Source organism: Theobroma cacao, chromosome 1 (genome assembly GCF_000208745.1).
Source record: "Theobroma cacao cultivar B97-61/B2 chromosome 1, Criollo_cocoa_genome_V2, whole genome shotgun sequence".
NCBI classification, from domain to species: domain Eukaryota; kingdom Viridiplantae; phylum Streptophyta; class Magnoliopsida; order Malvales; family Malvaceae; genus Theobroma; species Theobroma cacao.
The window spans coordinates 32,870,611-32,897,659 of record NC_030850.1 but is presented as its reverse complement, the minus strand read 5'-3'; the positions used below and the strand labels follow the sequence as shown (position 1 = coordinate 32,897,659).

At 32.7% G+C, this 27,049-nt stretch overlaps 4 protein-coding genes across 7 annotated transcripts; 3 read left to right on the top strand and 1 right to left on the bottom strand.

The window, feature by feature from the left end:
- On the bottom strand, window positions 2-5,893 carry LOC18613848. 3 transcript variants are annotated; one of them, XM_018122648.1, is made up of 14 exons: window positions 5,283-5,890; window positions 4,909-5,169; window positions 4,629-4,808; window positions 4,373-4,520; window positions 3,754-4,088; window positions 3,079-3,208; window positions 2,695-2,845; window positions 2,499-2,554; window positions 1,594-1,673; window positions 1,415-1,511; window positions 1,229-1,318; window positions 883-936; window positions 364-429; window positions 2-287 (listed from the first exon to the last, which is right to left on the bottom strand). In XM_018122648.1, the coding sequence occupies exons 1-14, from the start codon at window positions 5,678-5,680 to the stop codon at window positions 135-137; spliced, it is 2,199 nt and encodes a 732-aa protein (XP_017978137.1). In that variant the 5' UTR covers window positions 5,681-5,890; the 3' UTR covers window positions 2-134. The 3 variants fall into 3 exon arrangements, 2 of the variants coding, with proteins under 2 accessions (XP_017978137.1, XP_007051352.2); XM_007051290.2 differs by having other exon boundaries at window positions 2,510-2,554; window positions 2,717-2,845; XR_001928305.1 differs by having other exon boundaries at window positions 212-287; window positions 2,510-2,554; window positions 5,283-5,893.
- Window positions 6,704-9,497, top strand: LOC18613847. Of its 2 annotated transcripts, none has more exons than XM_007051287.2 (2): window positions 6,704-6,777; window positions 7,443-9,497. In XM_007051287.2, exon 2 carries the CDS (start codon window positions 7,532-7,534, stop codon window positions 9,335-9,337), a length of 1,806 nt encoding a protein of 601 aa, XP_007051349.2. In that variant the 5' UTR covers window positions 6,704-6,777; window positions 7,443-7,531; the 3' UTR covers window positions 9,338-9,497. The 2 variants fall into 2 exon arrangements, with proteins under 2 accessions (XP_007051349.2, XP_007051350.2); XM_007051288.2 differs by having other exon boundaries at window positions 6,710-6,929.
- Window positions 9,879-12,244, top strand: LOC18613846 (GEM-like protein 2). The gene is made up of 4 exons (XM_007051286.2): window positions 9,879-10,387; window positions 10,485-10,586; window positions 10,778-11,052; window positions 11,730-12,244. Exons 1-4 carry the CDS (start codon window positions 10,264-10,266, stop codon window positions 11,922-11,924), a joined length of 696 nt encoding a protein of 231 aa, XP_007051348.2. The 5' UTR covers window positions 9,879-10,263; the 3' UTR covers window positions 11,925-12,244.
- Window positions 13,405-16,930, top strand: LOC18613845 (cathepsin B). Its single transcript, XM_018126319.1, has 11 exons — window positions 13,405-13,776; window positions 14,363-14,416; window positions 14,511-14,591; window positions 14,694-14,850; window positions 14,961-14,965; window positions 15,048-15,122; window positions 15,210-15,335; window positions 15,663-15,881; window positions 16,166-16,279; window positions 16,374-16,409; window positions 16,501-16,930. The coding sequence occupies exons 1-11, from the start codon at window positions 13,705-13,707 to the stop codon at window positions 16,639-16,641; spliced, it is 1,080 nt and encodes a 359-aa protein (XP_017981808.1). The 5' UTR covers window positions 13,405-13,704; the 3' UTR covers window positions 16,642-16,930.

Genomic DNA, 27,049 nt, shown 5'->3' with positions numbered 1-27,049 from the left:
ATATGTAAGTTTATAGATCAGGTACAGAAGCAAAATATACTATTTCATAAGGAGAAAATGATTACACTTCTAAATCTTCCAGACTGATGTACAGTAGTTGATGGTAATGGAATTTGGTAATTGTAATACAAACACTAATCAAGCAAATCATGCCAACGATCTTTAAGAGCCTCATATGCCTTAGGGCAAGGAACCGTGTCAAGCTTGAGTCTTCCATCAACAGTTGTTTCTGTCACTAGGCCCAACCTTACCAAAGTATTCAATGCCTTGTCAACTGGCATTTCAACCTGCAGTCGCTTCAATCCAATGAGAAATCAACAGATATTTCAACTTTAGTAGATAATACTACTCCAATTGTATTACCTTTCGTTTAAAAACGTCATACATAAATCTTTCACATTTCTCTCCAACTTTTTGGTGACAAGCAGCCTGCAGTAAGAATTCTTGTTAGTGATCTACTTAGCATACTGGATGATGCATTAAGAATGGCAGTAAAGTTCGCTTCAATTTAATTCAAGAGACATAGAGTATATACAAAGAGCATAGGCCAATAATAGGCAAACATTCCCAACAACCAATAGATAAGTCACCAACTCTTACAAGGCAACATTTGCATGCAACTCCATCTCAAAGCACAATGTAGTCATCAGAAATAAGGCCAGGGATTGGCATGAAAACTGGACAAAGTTAGGACTACCCTGGTCTAGGAGTTCCCCTTTTTGCTGGATAAGAACAATCAAGGATTGATCTAATTGAGGCCACCAGCCCTAAGAACTTAAAAACTATATGCCTGTCCTCGATTTGAAAGCCTCATAAATACAAACAATGAGGCACTTCTACAACAATCATATGATTATCAGAAATCGGATGCAAAGAACAAACCTGACCATTCTCCATGTTAAGCAGGATAGCATAGGTTAAAATGGCCTCCTTGTACTGCAGATAATGAGGATGGGAAAAAAGAGTCACAAAAACTAGAACAAGAACAATTTATATAACATAAATATAGCTGGTATAAAGATTTTATAAAAATATTAATTTCAGGAATCTCTTATTCTCTGTTCAATAGAAAAATCATGAAATAGTCAGTCTAAGTCTAAATTCAAAAAGGGATGAAAAACAATAAGCTCATATACTGTTCAACAATTTCTATGCAGCTCCATTTCCCCCTCAATTGAATACTTATTATTATGCTTTTGCAAAATAAATAGCAGAAAGAGTTTCTCACTTGCTGCTGTTCAGAAGCATCCAAAAGAAAATGAACTGAGCCAAAGCCACTTGCCAAGGTTTTCTCATAAAGGGTCTTGTTAACCAAAAGCTGTGGAAACAGATTGCTTTAAGAAATTGTTTAAATACTTAAAATGGATAAATATAATTATTCCCAGTACTGCATGGAAAAATTTTGATAGCTTACCTGATACCTATCCCAAGTCTGTTTGTAACCCAACGCCACGCGGGACACATATATTATCAGAGCAGTGATTGCAACCACATCAAGAAATATTGCTGATCTGAAAAAAAAATGAAATGACATTTTCTGATGGAACTAACTTTTTTCACAGAAAGATCACATGAAAATACAACGAGACGTACGGCGAAGATAAAATGTCCTCGAATTTGTAATTTATGAAAAATGCCAAAAGTCCCAATATTGTGGCTACATCCAGGCGTACCTGCAAGTGAAGTTCACGAATGTCAAGTCCAAAGGTTATTTAAATAAATTATGTACTTGAATATACTAGGGTTAACCAGGTACGCATGAGCTAGCTCCAGTCCTTAGCCAAGGCCAATCAACCTTCATGCCTTAATTTCATGTGTTATCACATGCTTCCTTGTCACTATTCTTTTTACAAATACTGTAGAAATAACACAGATGTTGAAAAATAACCTCCTATCTATAATGACAAAGTTTTTGAGGCACTTTATCCTTTAATTCTATTTCTCCAGCTATACTGCCGTTCTATGATGTTGAAGAGATACAATGTGGTGAGATACATCCTGATGTGGAAAGTCCAAAGGTCATGGTGATTACCTTTTTGTTGCTTAATGACTCATGCAGAACTATATATGAAACTGAGTCTAGGGAACCAGGGTCCAAAAACCTTTACCAGTCAACAGCTCAGTCCAATGGGAATCTGATTGAGCTAAAGAAATGATGTATCTGTGAAACTAATAGTGTAGATTGCTAGTGTTCCAACAGGATTGATTTCCACTCCAGAGTGTGTCTTTCATTAACTGAATCAGTTAGATGCATCGATGAAACACCATGAGCAGAAGCTATGCTAAACAAGGAGTGAAAATTCCTTACGTTTGGAAAAGAATTTTATGAGGTTGAACAAACTCATCTCTTAGAATTTTAGAAAATACTTGTTTGAAATCCATATTGCCTCCTAACCAGTTGATTATCATTGAGTTTATGAACTGACAGGGAACTATAAATATAGAGTCTAAAATATAATTTGTTAAAATCAAATTAGAACAGCATGGATATTATTAACCTTGTTCATACCGTGTCTATGATACGGAAAGACAGCTTTTTGTGAGGAAAAATAACCTACAAATAATCAGACAACAAAGTGAAAATTCAGAGACATATAAATGAAGCATCATGACCTAAATTAAAAAAAAAAAAGATAAGATTAAAAAAATTATAAAACAAAAGAAAAGCATAAATGTGAAAGAGAATTGACAGACATGAGTTGTTAGGACTATTTACTGGTAAATCTGGAATAGGAATTCTCTTGTAGATCTTTAGTTGTAATGCTTGAGCCTCAGCGTTATCTTCAGTATCTTCTTCAGCAAAATCCTTTGTATAAAGCAAAATTAATTCTTGAAATGCTGGCTCCTGACCAGAAAAGATACCAAAGTTTTACAAACAACATTGAGTGGTATCAAAACGTGAAAATTCTAGAAATAAAATTTGGCCACTACCAATGTTTTACAATTAGATGATCCATGCATGCAGGTAAGCTAATAGGTAGATAAAAGCAAGAAACTTCAATATCTATCCTAAAAGCATCAATAACCATAAAACATAAGCAAAGAAAAATCATGAATGGTTCAAAATGGAAGAAATACCTGGAGGACTGACCGTGAAAGGAGAATGGAAACAGAAGTTTTTAACATTTTCCAAACATCATTGCCACAGTATTTCCTTGTAGCCGGTCTCCATATATCACTGAGTGATATCCTTGATAAGAAAGTTGGCCTGAGTGAAAAATTCTTTTATTACTTAATAAGAAAGTTGTCATAGATAAAAACTTCTAATATCACATCTAATCCTTATAAAGCATACATCATAAGATGATATGATGTCAGATCAAATCGACCAAAATCACATCAAAGCATTATAAAGCATGCATTATAAGATGATATGAAATCAGATCAAATTGATTTTCTTTTTCCGGAACAGTAGTCTATGTACCAGCGCATTCAAGTAACACCTTAGGTTTTTCTTATTCACGTGTCAGCAAACAGATCATCTTCCAAGTACATCACTCAGTCAAATAGTTAATATGCTTAGCTTTAATGAGAAAAAACAATTACTCGTTGAAGGAATGACCAATAACCTAAAAAATAACAAGTACCAGAAGGCAATCTAAGCCAATGTCATCTCAACCCTTCCCATTACACCCTGTCCATGAAATGAAATCTGAACATGAGGCATTAGACACACACAATCCCGTTGACTGTGGAGGAAATCTCCTAAGTCCTCAATACATAAAGAATATAAAGGAGTTAGGTTGAACAAACCTTAAATAAGGTTCAGAAACAGTACTATCACTGTGAGCCTGAAATGGTCTTTCTGATGTAGGACGTATAACTCCAATCCGTGCAAGCAACTTCCTTAAAAGCCTTCCACGGGGTCCAACTGGAGACAGAAAACCTTCATAGCGACTAATTGCCCTCTGTGCTGCCAGCCAAATAGGAAGGTCACAATCTGATAGTTGGTCCATCCCCGGCACATTTTCAAAATTTTGCTCATTATTAAAATATGACTGTTGAAAGAAGGACACTTCCTCAAGCCAAAGCTTCACTCTCCCAATCCAGTTTTGTGTTTCCTCTTCCTGAGAAGCATCCTTGAGAGCCTGTCCTAGAGTAATAAAGATGAACTTTGTCAGATTGGAAAATATATAACCCAACACGAGAGGGTTAAAAGAGTAAAAGATAAACAAATAACACAATCCGAACTCCAAAGTGATAGTTATTGATTAAATAAAAGAGATCAACCAGCATCAAAGATCAATCATTGACACGTTAAAAGGTTATTCTAAAGGATATCTGTGCAGTCAATTTCCATTTAGAGAACCTCATTTATGTGCCATTTGCTTTCCAATTAATGCTGGGAAGTCATAGAGGAGAAGGCAATAACCTCATTGAGATTGTAAGAAATCCATTTGCCAACTTTCCCTACTGGTTTTGATATAATGGAGAAGATTCCTCGCAGGAGTCTGGATTGCAAGTAATCCAGCTTTTCAACAATCAGTAGACCCTTCTGCCTCTCAGTTGCATAACCCCGCCTGTGAGAAAAGAGGTCATTTCAAAAGTAAAAAACTCCAATATCTTACTGGTGAAAGCATATGTAGTAAGCAAGCGCACGCACACGCACACAAAAGAAACTAAATTACCGGAATATAATTGCATTGGATTCAGAGGCTCTCTTCCAGTCAACATATATCGGCAACGTAAGGAGATAATCAGTGTTCAAAGCATTTGTCAACATCAAATCCCTAACTGATAGTTCTTCAAACTGAGCATCATTAAGAAGTTGCATAAAAGCTCTTTGAAAACGAGTAGCGACCGCAACTCTGCAATTAATTTTTGCATTAAAGTTTTAATTTAACCAAGACACTAATTTGAAAAAATAAAAAAAAACAACTAAGTATGTGGCTGAAATTTAAGACTAACCTGGACTTGTCATCGGAATATCTCCTAACATTTTTAGCTGAAGAACTTAGAAAATTCGTCAAGTCCAGACCATAATTGAACCTCGTGTCAGGTTCGATGCTATCCTCGGTCAAGTTAGATGTTTCACCGTTGGCTACAACTTCCGATTCTGAAACGGCCGTTTTCTTTCTTTCTCTCTCCGTGGAATGAGAAAAGTAATAATCGGTTCGCATTTGTTCCAAAATGCTTCTGTGTTCAGCGTGAAGGATAGAATCCAAACACCTGAAAATTAATTTTTACACCGCAAAAGGAAATTTCAAACTTGAACGGAGTAGAGAAGTAATCGGGGAAATCTTAAAATATACACTAAATAAAAAAAAAACCATAAAACTTACGAAGAGAGGAGGCGAAATTGACCAGCATCTTCGTCTTGAGAATCGAACAGTCTCGATACAATAGCATCCAAGAGCTCCGCCTTGGAAACCGGTATGTATTTCTGTCTGGAAACTTGAATTCTTGAAATTCCTGGTTTTTCTTCTTCTTCTTCCTTTTCATTTTCGTTTCTTGGAACAAGATCCTCGGTATCGCTCAGTGTTAATCTGACGTCGTCGCTTCTGGATTCAATTGGTTCAGTGGATATAGCCCGGAGCCTCGGAGAGATACCGGGAACCTTGAGAGTTGCAGCGGCTCTTAATATACGGTAAGAATCGAGCGAGCGAGCACCATACAAACGGTAACGTTTTAAGGACGATGATGGAACGGTTACGCTGGTGAGAGTTTGCCAAGAAAACATCAGATCGCGAAGAAAAGTTTCGAAGGAACTCTCGCGGGTTTTTCAGTTGAAGAGTTTTCTTTTCTTTTTAAATTATATTTAGGCCAGGTGGGTCTGAGGACTGAGGAGTGTTAGTTTAGTTAAGTTCAGTCAGGAGCGTAACGGCATGAAATTTTGAAAGGAGAGGTTAACGGCTGAAGGAAAGTAATTTGGATAAGGAAATCGGGGCCGATAATGGCTTGGCCCAGTAATCTTCTTCGAATTTATTGCTTCCATTTTTTTTTTTGCCTACGTTTGTATGTGACTACAGTCTACATGAAACTGTATGAAACTATGAAACGCCACGTAGTTCCTTCCGTACGATGGCAGCGCCTGTTTAGGCGGTTGCAGGTTGAGTCCGGGTACTATTTTTTAAATAATGTATACTTAAAAATATATATATATATATATGATAAATTTTTTTACGATATAGTAAATATTAATTATGATACTACTAGTTAGTAGTGTGTTATGAAGATATTTAGGAATAATTCAATCTTTTTTTAAAGAGAATGGATGTGATTTAATAAATAAAAAATACTTATTTTAATAATATAATATTATAGAAGAAAGACAATTACCTATTGATATTTTTATTATTTAATTTTAATTATTTAGCTTTTATTTTAATTAACTATGTCCATTAATCTATTGGTTTTCTTTTTTTTTGTTTTGAAAATTAATCTATTGGTTGTTAAACATGTTTAAGAGTTTATTATTAGTATTGTTATTTAAGTGAAGGGGTTTTTATCTTCGAAAAAATGGGATAAAAAAAAGGTATTTTGGTTGGGGTTGGCAGGCACTTGGCATAGAAGCACCGAGAGTGACTGCTCTGTTCAGGTAGTGGTGGAGTCACGCGGGATGTACAACAGTCCAAAAGCCAATACGAAAGAAACGAAAAAAAAACAAAAGGAAAACTGTGACTGTGAGGGAGAGAGAGGAGGAAGGAAGGGAACAACCTGCCCTGGGCGTTGAAAGGTTAAAACGAAAGGAAAAATAAAAAAAAAAAGGAAAGGCAAAAAGAAAATTCCAATTGGCAGTTTTTTGGTTCGCCATTTTCTCTCGAAATGCAACAAAAGGTAAAGAGAGAAAGCCACTCTATCCCTAGTTTCACGCACTACTTCACTGTTGCCTTATTTTTTCTCTCTAGTCCTATTTTATCTTCTCTTGGGATTGCTTCATCCCTTGATCTTCTCTTTCGCATTCTTTAGCTCCAATTTCCCACTAATCAGTGAGTCCTTCCTGTTTCTTCTTGTTATTCTTAGGTTGTGGTTTGCTTTGATCCCTGTTAATTGCTTATTTACTTGATAGCTTGAAATTTCACTCAAATTGTACTGAATTTGTTAACTGCTTGATCTTATTTATCCTGTGGTAGCTGATTGGCTTTCTTTCCATGAAGAATTTGTGATCTTATTGTTAAAAATCTGTTCATTGCATTCTTTTTGCTGGATTTTTTAACTTAAATGAATGGTCTATTAGCAATGTAATTTGTACCGGATTATTCTTGTCAAAATTTGATTATGTTTGTGTTGTTTCCGTCCAGAAATTTCTTTATGGTGTGGAAGCTATGTCTGGTTGTAAACTATTGGAAATTGAATTTACCATTGAGATGCAATGTTCTTGTGCTGCTACCAAAAAGAAATTAAAACAAAAAGGAAAAAAGAAAGGAAAGAAAAGAAAAGAAATTTCTTGTATTTTATGCCTATTTTGGTTGCTAAATATCTGCGTGCTTTGCATATCGCAGGTACATTTCCATTGGCAATTAAATTTTTGCATAGTTGTTTGGCATCTCCATGTGACTAGATTGTAGAGCTGAACAGCCTTCCGGTGTCAATGGGCATACAGAAGATTTTCCTTTGGAAATCAGGTGTTGATAATTGTCATGGTAACATTTCTGGATCATTAAAAGGTGAGGGCAAGGAAGATAACCCTATCTTCGGGGCAGACTCTGGTGATGATCTTGATGACTGTGACTTCCAGGGACTTAGCTGTGAGCTTGGCATGGTGGAAGGTCAGATTTGCAGTATACCATACGAACTTTTTGATCTACCAGATTTGAGGGAGATATTTTCTTTGGACACATGGAACTCATGTTTGACAGAGGAAGAGAGGTTCTCTTTGTCGGCCTACCTTCCGGATATGGACCAACAGACTTTTTGGTTGACTATGAAAGAGCTCTTCAGTGGTAGTGATATGTTCTTTGGAAATCCCATGGATACATTTTTCAAAAGATTGAAAGGTGGATTTTATCCTCCACAGATGACTTGTCTCAGAGAATCCTTGCAGTTTCTTGAGAGGAGAAAATATTACCATGCATTAAGATCTTATCATGACAAAATGGCACAAATGTTCATAGACATGAGAAGGTTGTGGGATGAATGTGATATGAGTACCGGTGTTGAAGAAAGACTTTATATATGGAGAACAAGGAGGAAACACAGGGATGCCAATTTGCTGGACCTTAATGCAGTGCCCAATGATGGATATATGTTAAATGAGGATGTTAACTCGGATGCAATCATGTGCTATTTACCAAAGAGAATGAAGACTTGGGAAACTGTTAGAGCAAAAAACATTTTTGCTGGTCCATCTGCCAATGGAATGAACATTATTGCTCCAAACTGCAGCACAAAGGGTGTTCTGAAGGTTAGGACTACTGGCAATGCAATTCATAGTCACAATCAAAAGATGGTACTAGGTGACATAGTGGAACAATGTCGATCAGTACCGAAGGGCCTGCTGAAGGTTGTTCCTAAAGTTCCTTCTGTCCAACCAGAACTATCAAAAGTGTTCTCAAGAAGGTCACAAACAGCATTGCTTGTTGGTGCCCAAGATTTACAGGATCGCAAATCATCTTGTTTGCCAGCATCTGCATATGTGGGAAATGCAGGTGGTTTTAGTGGGTCACCGATACTATGGCAGAAGGTTGCTGAGCAACCTCAATGTATATTAAGTTGTCAGGATGGTACTTTACGAAGCAGTAGGTATTTACAAAACTCTGGTGAAAATATAAGCAAGGAAGTTGACATTGTTGATTTAGGAAAACATAAACCGATTGGACATGATGAGGAAAGGGCTTCTAATGTGGGATACGAATCTTTAGTTGATGTCATTGATTCAAAGAGATACAATTTTGGTGGTCAGAATTTGTGGCAGAACTTTGACATGGGAAAGAAAGGATTGTTTGAGAGATCCTTGGAATCATACCCATTTGCTGCCCAATACCATGAAGGAGAGAGGCAGACCAGAATCATGCAAACAGACTGTATCACCATCCTTCCAAGAGTTCCTCAAGCTGTCTCAAGAAATTCAGGAATTGGAGGTGGCATGCACCAAAAGTTAATGGCTTCTCCCAACCAAAAGAAGAGTCCATGTGATTACAATGTTGAAAACTCAGAGAAGTCTAGCAAACCCTGTGTTCCAGAGAGGCTTAAATATGATCTTACCCTTCCTTTGACATATAAGCGAAGAAAGTCTAAAGCAAAAAACTCATCAGACTTCACCAATTCATTAATACCCGGCACTGATTTAAGATCTGGTACTCCAAAGGAATCTAACCAACCTATGGAGGAGAATGTGAAGGCATTGAAGATAAAATTCACGGGTTGGGAAAAAACTCCTTTGAACAGGGAATCTTGAACAGCATGTTAAGCACAAAAATGTAGTTAGCTCCTTCCTAGTATAAGAACCACATGTGGTGGTATAAAACATAAATCCCTCCTCTGTTACAGTCTTGGTCTGTATGATCGGTATATATTGCAGAAAGAAAGTTCCTATTATCAAGTCAGAATGTTGTCAACTTTTCTCCATATATTTTCAATTTTAGTAAGAGAAAGGTAGTCTGACCTTTTGATAAAATCTGCTGACTGATCGTGCATGTCAAATGATTTAAGCTGATTTTTAAGCTTTTAACCCAAGAAAAAGGGTTAAGGAGATAGTGATATGGCCATGTTGGGACGAAAGGTTTGGGATCAAATTCTGGGTAGGACCTCCATCCATATCATGCCATTGAAAGTTAAACAGCCAACAAATTCAATAATTCATTCCGACATGATCTTGATTTTGATTGATCATCGTGTTTGATTATTAGATCATCCTAATAGTCAATTTAGAACAGTTTTCTATTCTTGCTCATTGCATGGGAATGGATATCATCTAAACTTCTCGAAACAGGATGACTCAGAATCAAAACATGTGGAGGTATGATACATGAAACGTGTGGAGGTATGATATATGTTCACACCGTACATCAGTTGCATAACAAGATTAATACGAAAGCACAATAGCAAGGCAAGTGGTCGTAATCAATTTTATCTTCCTTTTGGCAGTCGGCCGCTTCTTTTTAACCTCACCTAACATTCTCGGCGATATTCCCAGCCTTTTTCGGCACATTCTATTCCGATCGGTTATTCCATTCTCATAGGATCGCCATCATCAAACTGTCGAAGGAACTGAGACTAATTCATTGTTTTGAAATTCGCACAACCGACAAACTTGACTTTAAAAAAGGCTCGAATTCTTTAGTGGAGAACCCAACTGGAAAAAAGGCTCAATCATCTGTTAAAATGGGTACACCGATGCTACCCCAACCTCAACCTCCATCTTCCTCTTCAAACAATCAATTCAACATGTCTTCTTACAACAATAATCCTTACGTCGCCATTTCACCAGTTGCAGCATCCGGCAGGAGTAAGTTCTATTTAATCTTGAGTTACTGGTATTAATTGCTTATTGTTGTTGATTGTTTGATCTTTGCAACTGGGTGGTTGACTGGTTGGTTTTACAGCACCAATGGGTAGGATATGTGATGCCTTGAACCGGTGCGGGAAGAAGGTTGAAGATGCTACAAGAAAAGCTGAGGCCCTTGCTGACAACGTTTGGAACCACCGTTAAGTGTTTTCTCAATAGGATTATTTAGCAATAAATTTTCACTGTTACTGCATTTTTTTTTTTTAATCTTAGTGTCACATATCTATGTGGTTTCGATTCTAACATGTAATTTTTTTGTCTGCAAATAGTTGTCTCTTTATATGTATGTAATTCTGGTTCTTACCAGCAATTTTATTTGTTTGAAAGCAGTCAGGGTTAGTCCTAGTCTTGCTGATGCTGCAGTGGCAAGGCTTGCTCAAGGGACAAAGCTGCTTACAGAAGGAGGGCATGATAGGTTGTTCCAACAGACATTTCAGATCTTGCCAGGAGAAAAGCTCTTACATGCATATGTTTGCTATCTATCGACTACTTCTGGACCAGTGATCGGGACTCTTTACACATCCACTGAAAGATTGGCCTTTTGTAGTGATTATCCTCTCTGTTATCATGCTTCTCCAGGGTACCAGCAGTGGATGTATTATAAGGTATATCTCCTTTACTTTTGATTCAATTCTCATTGCTAAATTTCAATTTTAGCTCAGGTTAAAAACAAAACTGAAATTTTCAGCTAAGAAAAGGAAATAAACGTCAGGGTACGGCTTGTTGCTTTTAAATCATATACTATAATATTAAAGTTATGTTTTAATGTGGCTTGAAGTTTCATTCTGCTCTCCTTTCCTGTTATTCTAATGGAGTTCTTTTGGTGGGTTAAATTTACTATAGAGCATGGTGTTCCTTTCTTTTCATTCATAGCCAGCCTCTTCTTTTCTTTTCCAGCTCAGATAGTCAGATGTATATGTTCAATCATTTAGCACCTCTACCCTAAGCTTTAAGAAGCTCTGATTTGGTACCACGATTCATGAATTCACTTGTAAGTTTGGTCAACCTCCCAATTCTTCTGTCAGTATCCAACCCAAGTCCAAACCCGCAGTGTTTTAGCTACAGAGCAGCCATTGATTCTTCCTTAACTCACTCTGTCTCTAAGCTGCTTAAGTTGCTACATGATGAGTGTAAACCTTTTTGTGCTATCTTACTTGGATTACTCTAATATTCTCATATCAAATTTTCTTTACTGCTATTACTATTTTCATTTCAAGTTGTCTAGACTGAGATGCTGCTGCATCTAGCATTGTGAGTATTGAGTTCTGATATTGCTATGTAGGTGGTGTTGGAGCTTGATAAGTTAGCAACAGTCAATCCTTCTGCAAACAGATTGAACCCTTCTGAGAAATATATTCATATTGTCACCAGTGACGGTTACGAATTTTGGTTCATGGGGTTTATCTCGTATGACAAGGCACTCAAGTCTTTAACCGAAGCTTTACAGCACAGTCGCCATGCCTCAGTGCTATTCTAAGAAAATCACTCAGGCCTTTGTCTTAGAAGTGTGAAGTAATGGCATGTGTGGCCGTTGTACATCACTGAAATGATATGGACTGATCAGATTAGAGTAATGGAGTGTAATAAATCTCTCTTATCATCGTGAAGCAGTTTGTCTTTGTATCATTAAATGTGCTGAAAAAGTGGGAGTGAGATGGGCATATTAATGAATTATGGGCGTAGAAGTATTATTCTCCATCCTTCTCTCCTTCCTTTTCCTTTTGGACCAAGGCCGATCGTGGAGAAACCAGTTTTGTATCAGATTGAAATAAGGATATGACTTTTTATTTCATGTTAGGAAGGGTAACACATTAATTACCACTAGCTTCGTTATTTAGCTATAATATTTATAAAAATATGAATGTTAAAAAAACTGACTTAATACTTGAAAAAATTCTTGAAATTAATCACGAAAATTTAAATAAATTTTTATTTTTTTTATTAAGATCAATTAATTTTTATATTTTTATTTTAAGTTAAATAAGTCATTATGATTAATAATAGATTAAGTGTAATTAATCAAAATGTAACTGGTCATTTTATACTCATATGATGCTGACATAATATTGATATAAAAAATGAAAATATTATATGATAATATCATTATAAACCATGTCACGTTATCATCTATTATCACATATCAATATGTTACATTGATGTTATGTAATATAAAATAACAATTGATTAATTGTTATTTAGCAAAATGTGATTTGTCATAATGACATGATGTTGATGTGAAGATTAAAATATCATATAATCATATTATCGTAAAGTATATTCTGTTATTATTTATTGTGACATGTTAATATGTTACATCAATACCATGTAACATAAAATAATAATTGATAAATTGACTAATAATAATTAATCAATTAATAGTTATAAGAGTTTATTTAATTCAAAATAAAATATAAAAATTTGAGTGAAGGTAATAAAAAATATAAAAATTTATTTGAATTTTTTTTAATAATTTAAGAACTTTTTAGGTCTTATACCAAAAACTTTTGATTAACAAAAATAAATAACTTTAAATTATCATTTATTATCTTAAATAATTTAAATTATTATATAAATAACATTATAAATATACATAATAATATCATACAATAATTAAAATTAAAAAATTAGAATTTTTAAATGAAAAAATTTAATCTAAATTTAAAATTATCATTTTATATATCTTTTATTAAAACAGTAATAAAATTTATTCAATTTGTAAGTTAAAAATATTATATTTAATTATTTTTTAACAACGTTTTTTCAGTTTATTAATATTAAAATAATTGATAAATTAATATTGTAAAATTTGAATATTTATACTTATCAATAAAATTAAATATTTATATTTTAAATCTAATACTTTAAAATTATTCATATTTATATTAATAATCATTAAAAGTAAATTAAAAAATATATATTAATATGCTCAAAGACACAGAACTGAGACTCTGTGTTTTGCCACGTGAAGATCCAGTGAAATAAATATCTTGGAGATAAGCGTCGGGATAGGTGAAGGTTTATGAGTTTTTCCAAGCCTTTGACGTCACAGCGGCTTAAAAGTCCAAAACTGACCAATAGCACAACACGGCAAGATTCCTTATATTAATGTTTGTGCCAATTATCTACATGTTTCTCTCCTGCTTCCCCGATTACTTACTTTGTCCCTTTCTTTACAACTCTCCCAATAACAAGGGAGGGTCTCAAGATTGAATCCCTGTTATACCCACCTCTCTTTGCCCCTTTCTGCAGCCTGAGAAATGAAGGACATGGCGAATCCCCTGCTCTTTTTGGCTAGCTTCCTGTTACTTCTCTCCACGGTTCACCCAAAGGTATATTATTATTTTTCTGTTGTTTTCTTAATTTGGGTCTAATCTATCATAAATTTCCATATGATGTGAAAAGATGCCCTGATATTGTTATGACTTTTAATAAATGGTAAATAGTATCCAGAATCTAGGTTATACCAAATCGGTTTCAATCTTTTAGATTCAAACTCTTAACTTGTGGACCTTTTTTCTTTTTCGGAGTTGATAGTGGTGAAAAGACAATTGTTTTTGTAAGTCGTCCTCTTCATATTATTTGCTTTAGGTAGCTTGCTTATATATGATGAAAAGTTGTATCCTATTTCAAAATAAACGGAAAAAGTGGTTTTCTCAAGGGAGACTTTGGGGAAGTTTATATACTGATACTGGACTCTTATAGAGTGTATTGCTGGTAGTTTTGCTTTGATGTGTGGCTTCCATCATTGGCGTGCTAGATTAGCTATTGATTAGATTGTTGTAATTGTGTTGCCTGGGTTATATGATAAATCAGATTCGTACATGCCTTTTATTTCCAGTTGTTGCTTGATTAGACATATGGTACAAATTTTAGAACGTTGCAATGGGAACTTAGTTGATGCTAAATTGTAAGCAGGTAATTGCTGTGGAACAACTTTCTGAGGTCAAGCTTAACTCTCAAATCCTTCAGGTATTTTCTTCATTGAATGTTTTTAAGAGAAAAATAAGGTTTCTGTGGTCAAATAACAAATTATTAATTATTTACTCTCACGATGATCATCTAGGATTCAATTGTGAAACAAGTAAATGAAAATCCCAAGGCTGGATGGAAAGCTGCCCTGAATCCTCGACTTTCTAACTACACTGTAAGTGCTTCCAGGACCTTGTTAGTGATCTTTCTCTCTCTGAGACATATGTTAGTAGTTCTGTGTGCTTATTAGTTCCAAATTTGTATATTTGGTGCATAGGTTGGTGAGTTTAAGCATCTTCTTGGAGTCAAACCAACACCCAAGAAGGAACTTCTGGGTATTCCTGTTATAACACATGACAAATCCTTAAAGGTGCCAACTAAGTTCGATGCTAGAACAGCTTGGCCACAATGTAGCACAATCGGAAGAATTCTTGGTGAGTTATGTTTTGTGCTGGTTTATAGAATTTTTTGACTTTTGAACAATTGACTGATGATTTCCATTTTACATGGTGAATCAATTGTTGGATCAATTTCCATATTGAAGATCAGGTGACAACATTTTCATTTCCCTCAATTTTTATATCTCATTTTTCATTTAAATTCTTAGTATCTTTAGCTGCTGATGATTTAGGGTCACTGTGGTTCTTGCTGGGCTTTTGGTGCTGTTGAATCACTATCTGATCGTTTCTGTATCCATTTTAGCATGGTAAATGAAACTTTTGTTTCCAGAAAATAAGACAGCATTTTTGGTTCATGGAAAAATTATTTGTACTCACAAAATATTTCATTGCAGAATATATCTCTGTCCGTTAATGATCTTCTGGCGTGCTGTGGCTTTTTATGTGGAAGTGGTTGTGATGGGGGGTATCCAATTTCTGCATGGCGATATTTTGTGCGCCGTGGTGTTGTCACTGAGGAGGTATTATTATTACTATTCTCATAATTATTTCTGTGCACTAAAGACGTATAATTATAATCTTCATTGTTACTATTATCGCTCTTCAGCCTCTAATCATGGACAATTAGTTTCTTATTGTTAGTGGTTCTTTTTAATATTTACATAAAAAGATAAGATTGTTTCATTCTAATTCATTATTTCTCTCCCTTAGATTAAACCTTCCAAACTTCTTACCTGATTAGTTTGTTTGCCTCTTATTCTCTGTTAATGCATTTAATCTCTCTTTGTGTATTTGTGTGTGGGGGAGGATATACTTTCTTTCAGTAATGAATAGTCTTCCTCTTGCAGTGTGATCCATATTTTGATGATACTGGTTGTTCTCACCCTGGTTGTGAGCCTGCATATCCTACTCCCAGATGTGTTAAAAAGTGTGTTAAGGGAAACCAACTCTGGAGGGAGTCCAAGCACTATAGTGTCGGGGCGTACAGAATCAACTCTGATCCAGCTGATATCATGGCAGAAGTTTATAAGAATGGACCAGTTGAGGTCTCCTTCACCGTTTATGAGGTAAAAGAAAGCAGTGATACTTTTCTAATTGAATTTGCTGCATCTCTTGTGAGGCACTTTTAATGTGGTCAGCTTGGCTTGCAAACTAGTACTTTTGCGTGAACCCCCAGCGAGAGCTGGCATGCTTTTGGCCCTTAACTCGCAGATTAGTTGTCAGTCTTGGTTTTCCTTGAAAAGTGCTCCTGGTTGCATTACTTATATCTTTAACCCAAAAATTGATGAAAATAACATTTATTTAGGAGATATGTTGTGTTTGATATTCTAGCTTCTTTATGATTGTACAGGATTTTGCTCACTACAAGTCAGGAGTTTACAAATATGTGACAGGCGGTGTCATGGGAGGTCATGCAGTTAAGCTTATTGGTTGGGGAACATCTGATGATGGGGAGGATTACTGGGTATGTTTTGATTGGTTGTGTTTTTAGGCAAACATCTTAGAATGATATAATTAATTGATTAATATTTTGTCTCTCTACTTTCTCCCTATTGCAGCTTCTTGCAAACCAGTGGAATAGAGGCTGGGGTGACGTATGTTTTTCATCAAACTTTTCTCCACATTCGCTTAGGAAAAAGTGTCTTTAGAAGGCTTAAATATTAATTATCATATTTTGAATTACAGGATGGCTACTTCAAGATTAGCAGAGGCACAAACGAGTGTGGTATTGAAGATGATGTCGTAGCTGGTTTGCCTTCTACCAAAAATCTTGTTAGAGAGGTAGGTGACATGGACACTCTCGAAGATGCTTTGTTTCGAGAGTAATTCATCTATACAGGCCTACTACTCATTTATGTATCAGTTGGGAGTTGCAATCATAAATTATAAGTGCATGAGCTGCCATGAAATTTGATCCTTGTTTTCATGTTGATTATCAAATGTTTTGTTGTATCAGTTTGCAAGAACTTCAGCCGGTATATATAGATATTATGTAATGTACCCACATGAATTCTGATCAGCTACTACTGTATTTGGCCTGATAGTTATCATCAGAAATTTCCTTGCATGCAAGGTAAATTTTATTAAACTACGAGGTGTCATTTGTCCCTTGAAATTTGAGCTATTCAATCAATCTCTCTGGAACCATAGGATCCGATTTCAGATTCATCTTTCTTCTTAATAGGACAAAGCGTACAATCTAAATGCACAAAAGAAGTGGAGATTGATTGTTATCCACCCCATCATTTCCACAATGAAATAATTTCCTCATAGGTTGCCTTATTCAGCAAAGCTAGCTTTAAGATAAGAGGGCAACATAGGTGGAAAAGGTGAGTGAGATGATATGATTATTTAATCACGTAGAAAACAATTGAACACTCTGATACCAAAGTATGACTTAATATCAAAGATAACACAAGGGGAGTAGTTGAAGAACGTACATGTAATCTGGCTGGCACAAACTGGTGAAATGATACAAACCATATCGGATAAGAACTGCTGGTCTTGGAGCTTCACATTGTCTGGTACAATTAAAAACCATACCAATCTTAGCACCGACATATGCACTCGGCAAAATTTATTCTTGAGTGAACTGCCCGGACACCATCTGCTGGATGCGGAAAACCAACGAGAAAATTGTTGAGTTGCGGCCGTAAAAGCATTGTTCTACGTCGCCCTTCCTTTGATTTCGACAGTTGACACATGATACACATGTAAATTTCTTTTCAAAGAAAAGGAAAAATACACGTGTAAGTTACTAGAAACGACTTGCATTGCCTTTGCCTTCCCTAAGTGCTTGTTCCATTATTAATGTTTTAGAAAAAGGAAAGACAGAAAAGAAACTAGAGTTAAAACAAAAGGGCAACAAAATTGTCAACCCCCCCAGCTCTTTTTATGCCGTTTAAGACACGAGGTCTAATACAGTCTTTCCCCACATGAAAAAAATGTGAAAGATAAAAAAAATATATCTTCGTGATAACTCATCGGGTTTTTCAATTCTTAACATTTCAACATTATAATTATTTTAAAATTCAAAACACATTGATCTCTCAATACGTCAACATCAAGAGATTTATTTCATTTATTACTCTTTGTCGTAACCGGCTCTCAATAATAAGAATTTTCAATATTAAAATTACAAATTTGATTAAATTCTGAATACTCATTCTCAACTTTATACAATTCAATAGAATGAAATTTAAAAATAATTCAAATATAAATTGATTTGAATTTATAAAACATTTAATTTTTAATTATTTCAATTCAAAAATGATTAAAAATTTTTTTATCTGAAATAATTTAATTCAAATCCAATTTAATCCGTCTAATTATCGTCTCTAGTTAAATGGATTTTGTGATCCCAGCATGTGTTGGTGTTTTCTTCAAATTAAGAAAGGAAGGAAAACGGTTAGTCCCCCAACCAAAGGAGCTGTTAAAGTTGCAATTGGAGCTTACTTGGTGCTATATTGCTAGCACGTGATTGCAGTGGAACCAGTTTCGAACATCAAGCTCAACTCTAGGGTCCTTGAGCTATTTTCTCTGTTGAATGTCTTTTAAGGAAAACGAAAATTAAAGCTTCTCTTAAAATGAAACCATTACATTCTTGCTCTCACCATGAACATGTAGGAATCAATTTTGTAAAACAATTAAATGAAAACCCCATGGCTGGATGAAAAGCTGCCCTGAATCCTCGATTTTCTAATTACACTGTGAGTTGGCAAGTTGCAGAGCCTTGTCAATGATCTTTCTCTCTCTCAGACACATCTCGGTACCTCTCTCTGCTATGCATGCATACTGTTGCAAATATGTTATTTTTGGTGCCTAGCTTGGCCATACTGAGCAGCTTCTTGGAATCAAACCAAACGCCCAAGAAGGAACTTCAGGGTATTCCTGTTGTAACTCATGACGTGGTAATTAACTCATTTATTTTTCAAAATTGTACTTTTTATTTGGTCTCTTATTCTTGGTTCATGCATCTGCTACATGAAATTGTACTTTTTTTTATCAGTATAATGAATAGATTCTTCCTCTTGCAGTGTGATCCGTACTTTGATACTGTTGGTTGTTCTTATCCTGGTTGTCGGCCAGTATATCCTACTCCAAGTTGTGCGTTAAATTGTCTTGTCACAGTCAATTTTGATCAACATGACATTATGGCAGAAATTTTTATCAGAAGGAACCGGTTGAGGTCTCCTTCACTGTTCATGAGCTAAAAAGAAAGCACTAGCTACTGTTTTTAAATGAATTTCCTACGTCTCTTGCAGAGGAATCTTACTGTGTGGTGCCTTGGCTTGCAAGCTAGTCGTACTTCTGCAAGAAAACCCCAAGCGACAGCAGCTGGCATAATTTTGGTCCTTAACTATTGTACATCAAATCAATTTTGTCAGTCTTGGTTCCTTGAAATCATGCAACAGGCGGTTTGGGGCATATCCTGCAGTCAAAGCTCCTTGGGCAATGGGCGGGGAAGATGGGGAGCATTATTGGGTATGTTTCGAAGCTCGTAATTTAGGCCAAAAATCTTTAAATTCACATATAATTAATTGAGCTTAACATATTATATATGTGCTGTCTCCCTGTTACAGATTCTTGCAAAGCAGTTAAATACGGGCTGGGTTGAAGTATGTTCCATCAGCACAAACTTTCTACAGAATTTGCTTAAATATCAATTGTCATATGTTTAGAATTACAGGAGAGTTGCTTCAAGATTAAGAAACGACTGTGGCATGGAAGAGAAAGTGTTAGCTGGTTTGCCTTTGCAGTGTGGACACTCTCTAGGATGCTTCAATCTCGAGATAACCTACTACCACCATTTAGGTGTCGGTCCTTGGAGTTGCAACTTGCAATCATAGTGCTTTTTTATTTTCATATTGTGTTGATTATGAAAATTCTTTTATCGTATCCTGCAATGACTTCAACTTGATTCGTATCATTTACTATAATATTGGACATTACAGCCACATGATTCATGGGTGAAATAAAAAGCCCCTCTCTTACTCAAACGTTGTTCCTTTGGTTTCATCACCACAGCAGACTTTTGACAAATCATCAAAATACAAAAATATCCTCATCTTTTCAAAGCTTCCCTCACTTTCTTGAGACCCAAACACAGTTAAAGATTTTATCGAAATACAAATTTTTGTCCATTTACTCTCAATTTCTTTTTAATACTATCTTGGGCTATATATGGCTCTGTTTATATCTTTCGAATTCACAAAAAAAATAAAAAAAAATAATAAAAGTTTTGCAATAATGCTGAAGGTCGAAGACTAAATTCAGTATTGTTGCTCAATCAACATGCTCCAAAGTCTAAACCAAACAAGAATCTTCTCAAAATTTGCTTCTTTCGAGTCTACAAAATTTGCTTTAGAAGTTACATGGCGGCGGCGACGTGGACGATATGGGAGTAAAGGAAACTGTTTTTTTCTTCATACTTTAATTGTTGGACCTCAGCCAGGATTTTCTTCATCAACGTCATCATCATCCTCATCTTATCATCTTCTTCACATGTTCCATTGCTTTCAATTAATAGTACACAGAGGCTTGAGGGGAGGAGGGCTAGAAGGGTCCCGTCCCCTAAAAATTTTAAAATATATTTTTATTTCTAATAAAGTTTATAATTTTATGTTTATAAAAATTTTAAAATTTTTACATTATATATTTTTTTAAAATTTTATAATTTGACTTCTATAATAATTTCATAACACGTCACAATTAAATAACATTGTCGAGTTAATTTATTTTTGGTTGTTATTGACTCATTTTTGCAAGAATCGGATTTCAAATTTAATAAAAATGTGGTGGAATTGTTCACTTTTGATACATCTTTAGACTTTCAAAATGATTTCAAATTGTTTGATGTTGAAAATATATACAACCTTGTAAATTATTATTATCCTTATGACTTTATTGGGCATGATAAAATGCATCTAAACTATCAATTGAATATATTCAAGCTTAACATTTTTCATAATAAGACTTTGAAAAATATATCTACACTTTCTAAGCTTTTCTTATTTCCTGACAAATCGATTAGGCTTGTCTTAACTATTCTGGCTTATCTTCTATTGCAACATCAGAGCATACATTTTTTATTATAAAACTTGTTAGAAACAAAACTTGTAATAAAATGTTAGATGAGTTTTTAAAAAATTTATTGATCATTTTTATTGAAATGAAAATCATTCGAGATTTTGATATTGATTCAGTGATAAATAGTTTTTACTTGATGAAAGACCATTGAACTCAATTAATGATGTCTAATTTTAACATACAATAATTGTTAAAAAATATTTTTATTTTATAATTTTTACATTTTTTTCATTTTAATTACTTTATGTTTTTGTTAAACAATGAATTTCTAGAATTATCTCTTAAATATGAAATCTTGATTCCGCTCAATGATAATACATATGTGTTTGGTTGAGTTTACAATTTTAAAAATTAAAGGGTAAATAAGAGGCAGGTTAGTATACCTTTTACTAATTGGAAAGGATGGTTTATGAACTTTACCCCATTGATTTTTCATTTCCTTTTTATCACGAAAGACATGGTCGCAACAATAAAATGATTTCGTGCTTAGATTTTACAAAGTTAGAGGTTGCCTTCTTCAGCCAGCGAAGCATGTCTAAGAGATCACATGATTAATTTAGACATAGAAAATTAGTTTAACAGAGATACGAAAAGTGTGACATAATCAAAGATACTGACCCAACAAGAATTAGAAAAGAGGCTAAACCGACGAGAGAAGTTGAAAACTTACAAGCAAGAACTGGAGTACGATTTGACATCTGTGTACAAGCAAGTAGCTGTTGACTTTTGATCACCTGGGCTTAAAAAAATTTAAGGGAAAATTACAAAAAGGGATAGTGGAGAGAAAATATTTATCGATTGCGAGAAAAGAAATATAGTCTTTGTCGTTGATCTAGAAGGAAGTCGGAATTACTACCTTATCTATGGGCTTTTTATTTAATTTCAACTGAAAAGATATATTCAGTGATCGAATCAAGATTTTATATTCAAAAATATAAACAATGTTTATAAAACAGTAAATTAAATATTTATAAAGATAAAATTTTAAAATTAATAAATAAAAATTTAAAATTTCGAAAAAAGATTGCCCCTACCAACTCTTCCATCCGCCTCTGACAAATTTTACAATAAGGTCATCATTTTTGACTTTTTTGTAAAGTCAATTAATAAAGATCATTTGATCTATAAGATTAAATTGTAGTCATTGATTTAAAATTCATAAAAAAATTGATAAATAAATTCAATTGGTAAATAAAAAGTCCTCTCTTTGATGGACTCTTTTTATATCTTATTAATAGAAACCATTTATTTGTATTGTTTTTATTCAATGGTTGAAATTTCATATTATAAATAGGATTATTACTATAATAAATCAGAAAGTCAAAATTAAAAATGCATAATAATAAAAAAATATAATTTAAAGTTGTCATTAAAAAACCTAGACGTAAAGTTTTTAAAAGTTATGATTAAAAATCCTTAACATAAAATAATAAGAATTGATATAAAAACTCATAAAAGTAAAATAATTAAATTTAAAATCTTAACGTAAATGTGTAAGAGTTAACGTAACAAGTCAATTAAGAAAAAAAATTTAATTTTAATAAAAAATAAATATTTAAATTTATATTATCGGACTAAAAGTGTTTAACAATATATAAATTTTAACTTTTAAATAAAAAAAATTAATAATAAAAATAATTATAGTTTAAAATTTATATAGATAAGTTTTGACGTAAAACTGTAATAATTGATGTAAAAACTTATAAAAATGAAATAATTAAATTTCAAATCTTAACGTAAATGTATGAGAGTTAATGTAACAAGTCAATTAAGTAAAAAAAAATCTAATTTTAGTAAAAAACAAACATTTAAATTTATATTATTAGATTAAAAATGTTTAACAATATACAAATTTTAATTTTTAAATAAAGAATAATAATGATACAAATAATTATAGTTCAAAATTGATATAGAAAACCCTTTATGTAAAACTGTAACAATTGACGTAAAAAATTATAAAGGTGGAATAACTAAATTTTAAATCTTAATATAAATGTGTAAGAGTTAACGTAACAAGCCAAATAAGTAAAAAATCTAATTTAGTGAAAAACAAACATTTAAATTTATATTCTCAGACTAAAAGTATTTAATGATATACAAATTTTAAATTTTAAATAAAAAATAATAAGGATAAAAATAATTATAGTTCAAATTTGACATAAAAAAGTCTTAACGTAAAACTGTAAGAATTGACGTAAAAACTTATTAAGGTGAAATAACTAAATTTTAAATCTTAACATAAATGTATAAGAGTTAATATAATAAGTCAATTAAGTAAAAAAATATATAATCTAGTGAAAAACAAACATTTAAATTTATATTCTCAAAATAAAAGTATTTAACGATATACCAATTTTAATTTTAAATAAAAAATAATAAGGATAAAAATAATTATAGTTCAAAATTGACATAAAAAAATCTTGACGTAAAACTATAAGAATTGTCGTAAAAACTTATAAAAGTGAAAAAATTAAATTTTAAATCTTAATGTAAATGTGTAAGAATTAACGTAAGAAGTCAATTAAGTAAGAAAAATCTAATTTTAGTGAAAAAAATATCTAAATTTATATTCTCAGACTAAAAATGTTTAACGATATACAAATTTTAATTTTTAAATAAAGAATAATAAGAATAAAAATAATTATAGTTCAAAATTGACATAGATAAGCTTTGACGTAAAACTATAATAATTAATGTAAAAACTTATAAAGATAGAATAACTAAATTTTAAATCTTAATGTAAATGTATGAAAGTTAACGTAACAAGTCAATTAAGTAAAAAATCTAATTTTAGTGAAAAATAAATATTTAAATTTACATTTTTCAGTCAAAAGTGTTTAACAATATACAAATTTTAATTTTTAAATAGAGAATAATAAGGATAAAAATAATTATAGTTTAAAATTGACATAAATAAGCATTGACGTAAAATTGTAACAATTAATGTAAAAACTTATAAAGGTGAAATAATTAAATTTTAAATCTTAACATAACTATGTAAGAGTTAACGTAATAAGTTAATTAAGTAAAAAAATCTAATTTTAATAAAAAATAAATATTTATATTTATATTATTTAGCTAAAAATATGTAACGATATTCAAATTGTTATTTTAAATAAAGAATAATAAAGATAAAGATGATTATAGTTAAAAGTTATTATTGAAAAGACTTAACGTAAAGTTATAAGAATTGACATAAAATCTTATAAAAGTAGAATAAGCAAATTTAAAATTTTAACATAAATGTGTGAAAGTTAACGTAATAAGTGATAATAATAATTTTTATTGAATTAATTAATTAAATATAATTTTAATATTAAAAAAATAATATTCTTATAGTTTAAAGTATTAAATAATTAAATTTAAAAGTTAAATAACTTTTAAAATAAACTAAATAAATTTAAAAATTATCTATGTTGTTATCCTAAAATAGATAAATTTAAAAATTATATATATTGTTTACCTGTTAACCTGCTATATAAGTTTTTGTTATTTTTTAATAATTTTATTAATTGACCTTACAGTAAAATTAAACATACTATAGCATTCACCATCTCCTCTAGATATACCAACACTATTGGGTATGACAGTCTAATTTCGTTTCATTTCGTTTCGTCGAAATTATTGCGTTGTTGTAAGCCAGATTAGGTATTGTTCCATTGGATCTGAATTTGCCAAACTCATTAATCACTGTTAGCATTATCCAATCTTGTAAAAAAAAGTTGTTTCTAGAGTTTATCTGATTAGAGCCTTATCGAACGAAACTAGATCTCGTCTCAACAAAGTGAATTTTCACTAAATGGAATCAGATCTCATCCTATTTGGCTAATAAATCTAGAGCAAAGTTTTTCTCCCTCAAAAATGTGTTGTATTCCATTCTCGAATTTTCTTGAGGAAATCCTTTACTGCTTTGATCAACTTGTACATTGAATGATGCTCATTCACTCCTTCCTCTTTTAAGAACCTACTAGGGTTGAAGAAAGTTAGTTTCAATTTCCAACTTTTTAATTTTCAATTATTTAGTTAAAGAGTTCGATAAAATAAGGGCTGTAATTCAGCTGCATCAATTCTAATGTCCTTAAGAAAGTAGTTAAATCATTTAATTCATTATTCACGTTTATCTAATTTTGTACACGGCATAGTAACATGATATGGAATTAAATTAGTTTGACTTTAGGATAGTTGTGTTTCATGTCTTCATTATGTGTATACGGTTAAAACATGTCAAACTTATTTAAGACTCATTTAAAACATGTTTAATTAATCTATTATCATGTATTCATAACTCATGATCCATTTATAATCAGTTTAATTAATAATGTAAACACACGTTTATGATCTGATTATGATATGTTTAAACTTAATATAAATATATATATATTTTTATTATAATTAATATTAATTGTGAAGAGTTTTAAATATGTTCTGTTGTATTTTACATTTAATAAACATAATCCGTGTTTATATTTAAAATTTTAATACATTTAATTAATTAATTAATTATTTATATTTATATTTATTTATATAATTATTAATATTTTATATTTATCCGACACGATTAAAACAATCGAATTGAATTACTTCAGAAGTAGAATTCAACCATGACGTCTTTACAAAAATGATGTTGACTCATGATTACTTGGGGTCAAAAAGTGAATTAATTACAAGTATGGTCAACTTGATTTGGATGGTTGTGCTTTTAGCTTAAGTGTTAAAAGAGAACACAAACACTTCCACAACAAAATTCAAACGGTTGAGTCTTACATGATTCTCTCAAAGAACCAAAAAGAACGAAGAACAAGAACATGACAGTGTACCAAAAGGCATGCAAAGTTGTTCCAATTTGAATGGGAGCCACCTAACCCCTTTAGCATGCCATTATTAAACTATTTAAGCATTAACTCCTTTCATCCAATGGGAGCAGCTTTTGAAAACAATGAGCTTACATTTCTGGGAAGCTGACCCTTCTGCTGAGAGGCATACAGAATTAAAGATTACAATAATGGGTGCATGAGCCATGGTTTTATTATTCAAAACAAATCTGTGAAACAAAGAGCTCAGCATTTTGGTAAGTGGCACAGTTATTTTGGCCTTGGCATTTTGCTGAAAGACTGAAAGTAACATACCACCATTTTCTCTTTAGAGTTAAACAATGAGCACATGTGAAACATGGCTTTGTGTTTAAACCAAGAATGAAATCCAAATCCTCTCTCATCACTTCAATTCATTGGGCTTAAAGACTCATACTTGTGGTAAGTGGGAAACATGTTATTCTCTTGAAAGTGTTTGTAGAAGTTTACAGAACTTAACCAGGCGTTAGCCTGGATTGTAGACAAACAGGAAGAAATCATTTTGGAAACAAACAAAATGCAATAAATAGCAACAATTAACTGCGTCTATGAACGGGACGGAGGAAAGAACAGCATATTCTCTCAACACAGGTTCTTATCCTGATTCTGGCATTCTGCCATGTTAGCATTGGCAGCATTCCCATTCAGTTTCGATGAATTTTAAAATTAAAGAACAAAACAAAAAAAAAAAAAGGAAAATAGTGTGGGTGGTTTGTTTGTTTGTTTTTTTTTCTTTTTTCCCACCCTTTTTGAGCCACGAGGAAAGTAAAAGAAGCAAGGAAATTACAAACAAGGGGTTACCCAATATCTGCATTTCCAAGTTATCCAAAAATAGAAAAAAGATTAGGTGGCAATGGGCGGTTGGGCATCGAAGATCGGTGGGAGAAAGAAAATCAACTGCAAAAGCCATGCCTTTCCCAGACGCGTTTTAGCAAAGCACATAAACAATGAGATTATCAAATATTTAATTATCGAAAAGATTAGATGAAATAATAATTGATAATTCTCTTAAACACACGTCTTTCACGTTGCTACTGTTCAGATGAAAACAGGAAAAAAAAGTAAAAATAAACATCACTCTGTCGTAGATTGGATTGATACAAAACGGCTCCTTTTTTTCTCGTTCTCTCTGTTCTGTTTTTGTGATATTAAGTGGACACATGCACCAATAGAACTCTCCTTTATTATTATTTTTTCTTTCTCTTATATATCTCCGTAGCTACTACGCTTACCTTTCCATTCCCTTTGCCATTGTATCAAGTTAAAAACTTTTTTTTTTTTTCTATATTTCTCCT

Excerpts from the sequence above, each read along its gene's own strand:
- LOC18613848 (XM_018122648.1), bottom strand. The coding sequence starts at position 5,680 with ATGTTTTCTTGGCAAACTCTCACCAGCGTAACCGTTCCATCATCGTCC. Across the intron at positions 1,674-2,498 it reads ATAGACACGGTATGAACAAG|GTACGCCTGGATGTAGCCAC; the intron begins GTTAATAATATC and ends CTTCACTTGCAG. Across the intron at positions 288-363 it reads ATGACGTTTTTAAACGAAAG|GTTGAAATGCCAGTTGACAA; the intron begins GTAATACAATTG and ends AAGCGACTGCAG.
- LOC18613847 (XM_007051287.2), top strand. The coding sequence starts at position 7,532 with ATGGGCATACAGAAGATTTTCCTTTGGAAATCAGGTGTTGATAATTGT.
- LOC18613846 (XM_007051286.2), top strand. The coding sequence starts at position 10,264 with ATGGGTACACCGATGCTACCCCAACCTCAACCTCCATCTTCCTCTTCA. Across the intron at positions 10,388-10,484 it reads AGTTGCAGCATCCGGCAGGA|CACCAATGGGTAGGATATGT; the intron begins GTAAGTTCTATT and ends TTGGTTTTACAG. Across the intron at positions 10,587-10,777 it reads TGACAACGTTTGGAACCACC|TCAGGGTTAGTCCTAGTCTT; the intron begins GTTAAGTGTTTT and ends GTTTGAAAGCAG.
- LOC18613845 (XM_018126319.1), top strand. The coding sequence starts at position 13,705 with ATGAAGGACATGGCGAATCCCCTGCTCTTTTTGGCTAGCTTCCTGTTA. Across the intron at positions 14,417-14,510 it reads TTAACTCTCAAATCCTTCAG|GATTCAATTGTGAAACAAGT; the intron begins GTATTTTCTTCA and ends ATGATCATCTAG. Across the intron at positions 16,280-16,373 it reads ATGATGGGGAGGATTACTGG|CTTCTTGCAAACCAGTGGAA; the intron begins GTATGTTTTGAT and ends TCCCTATTGCAG.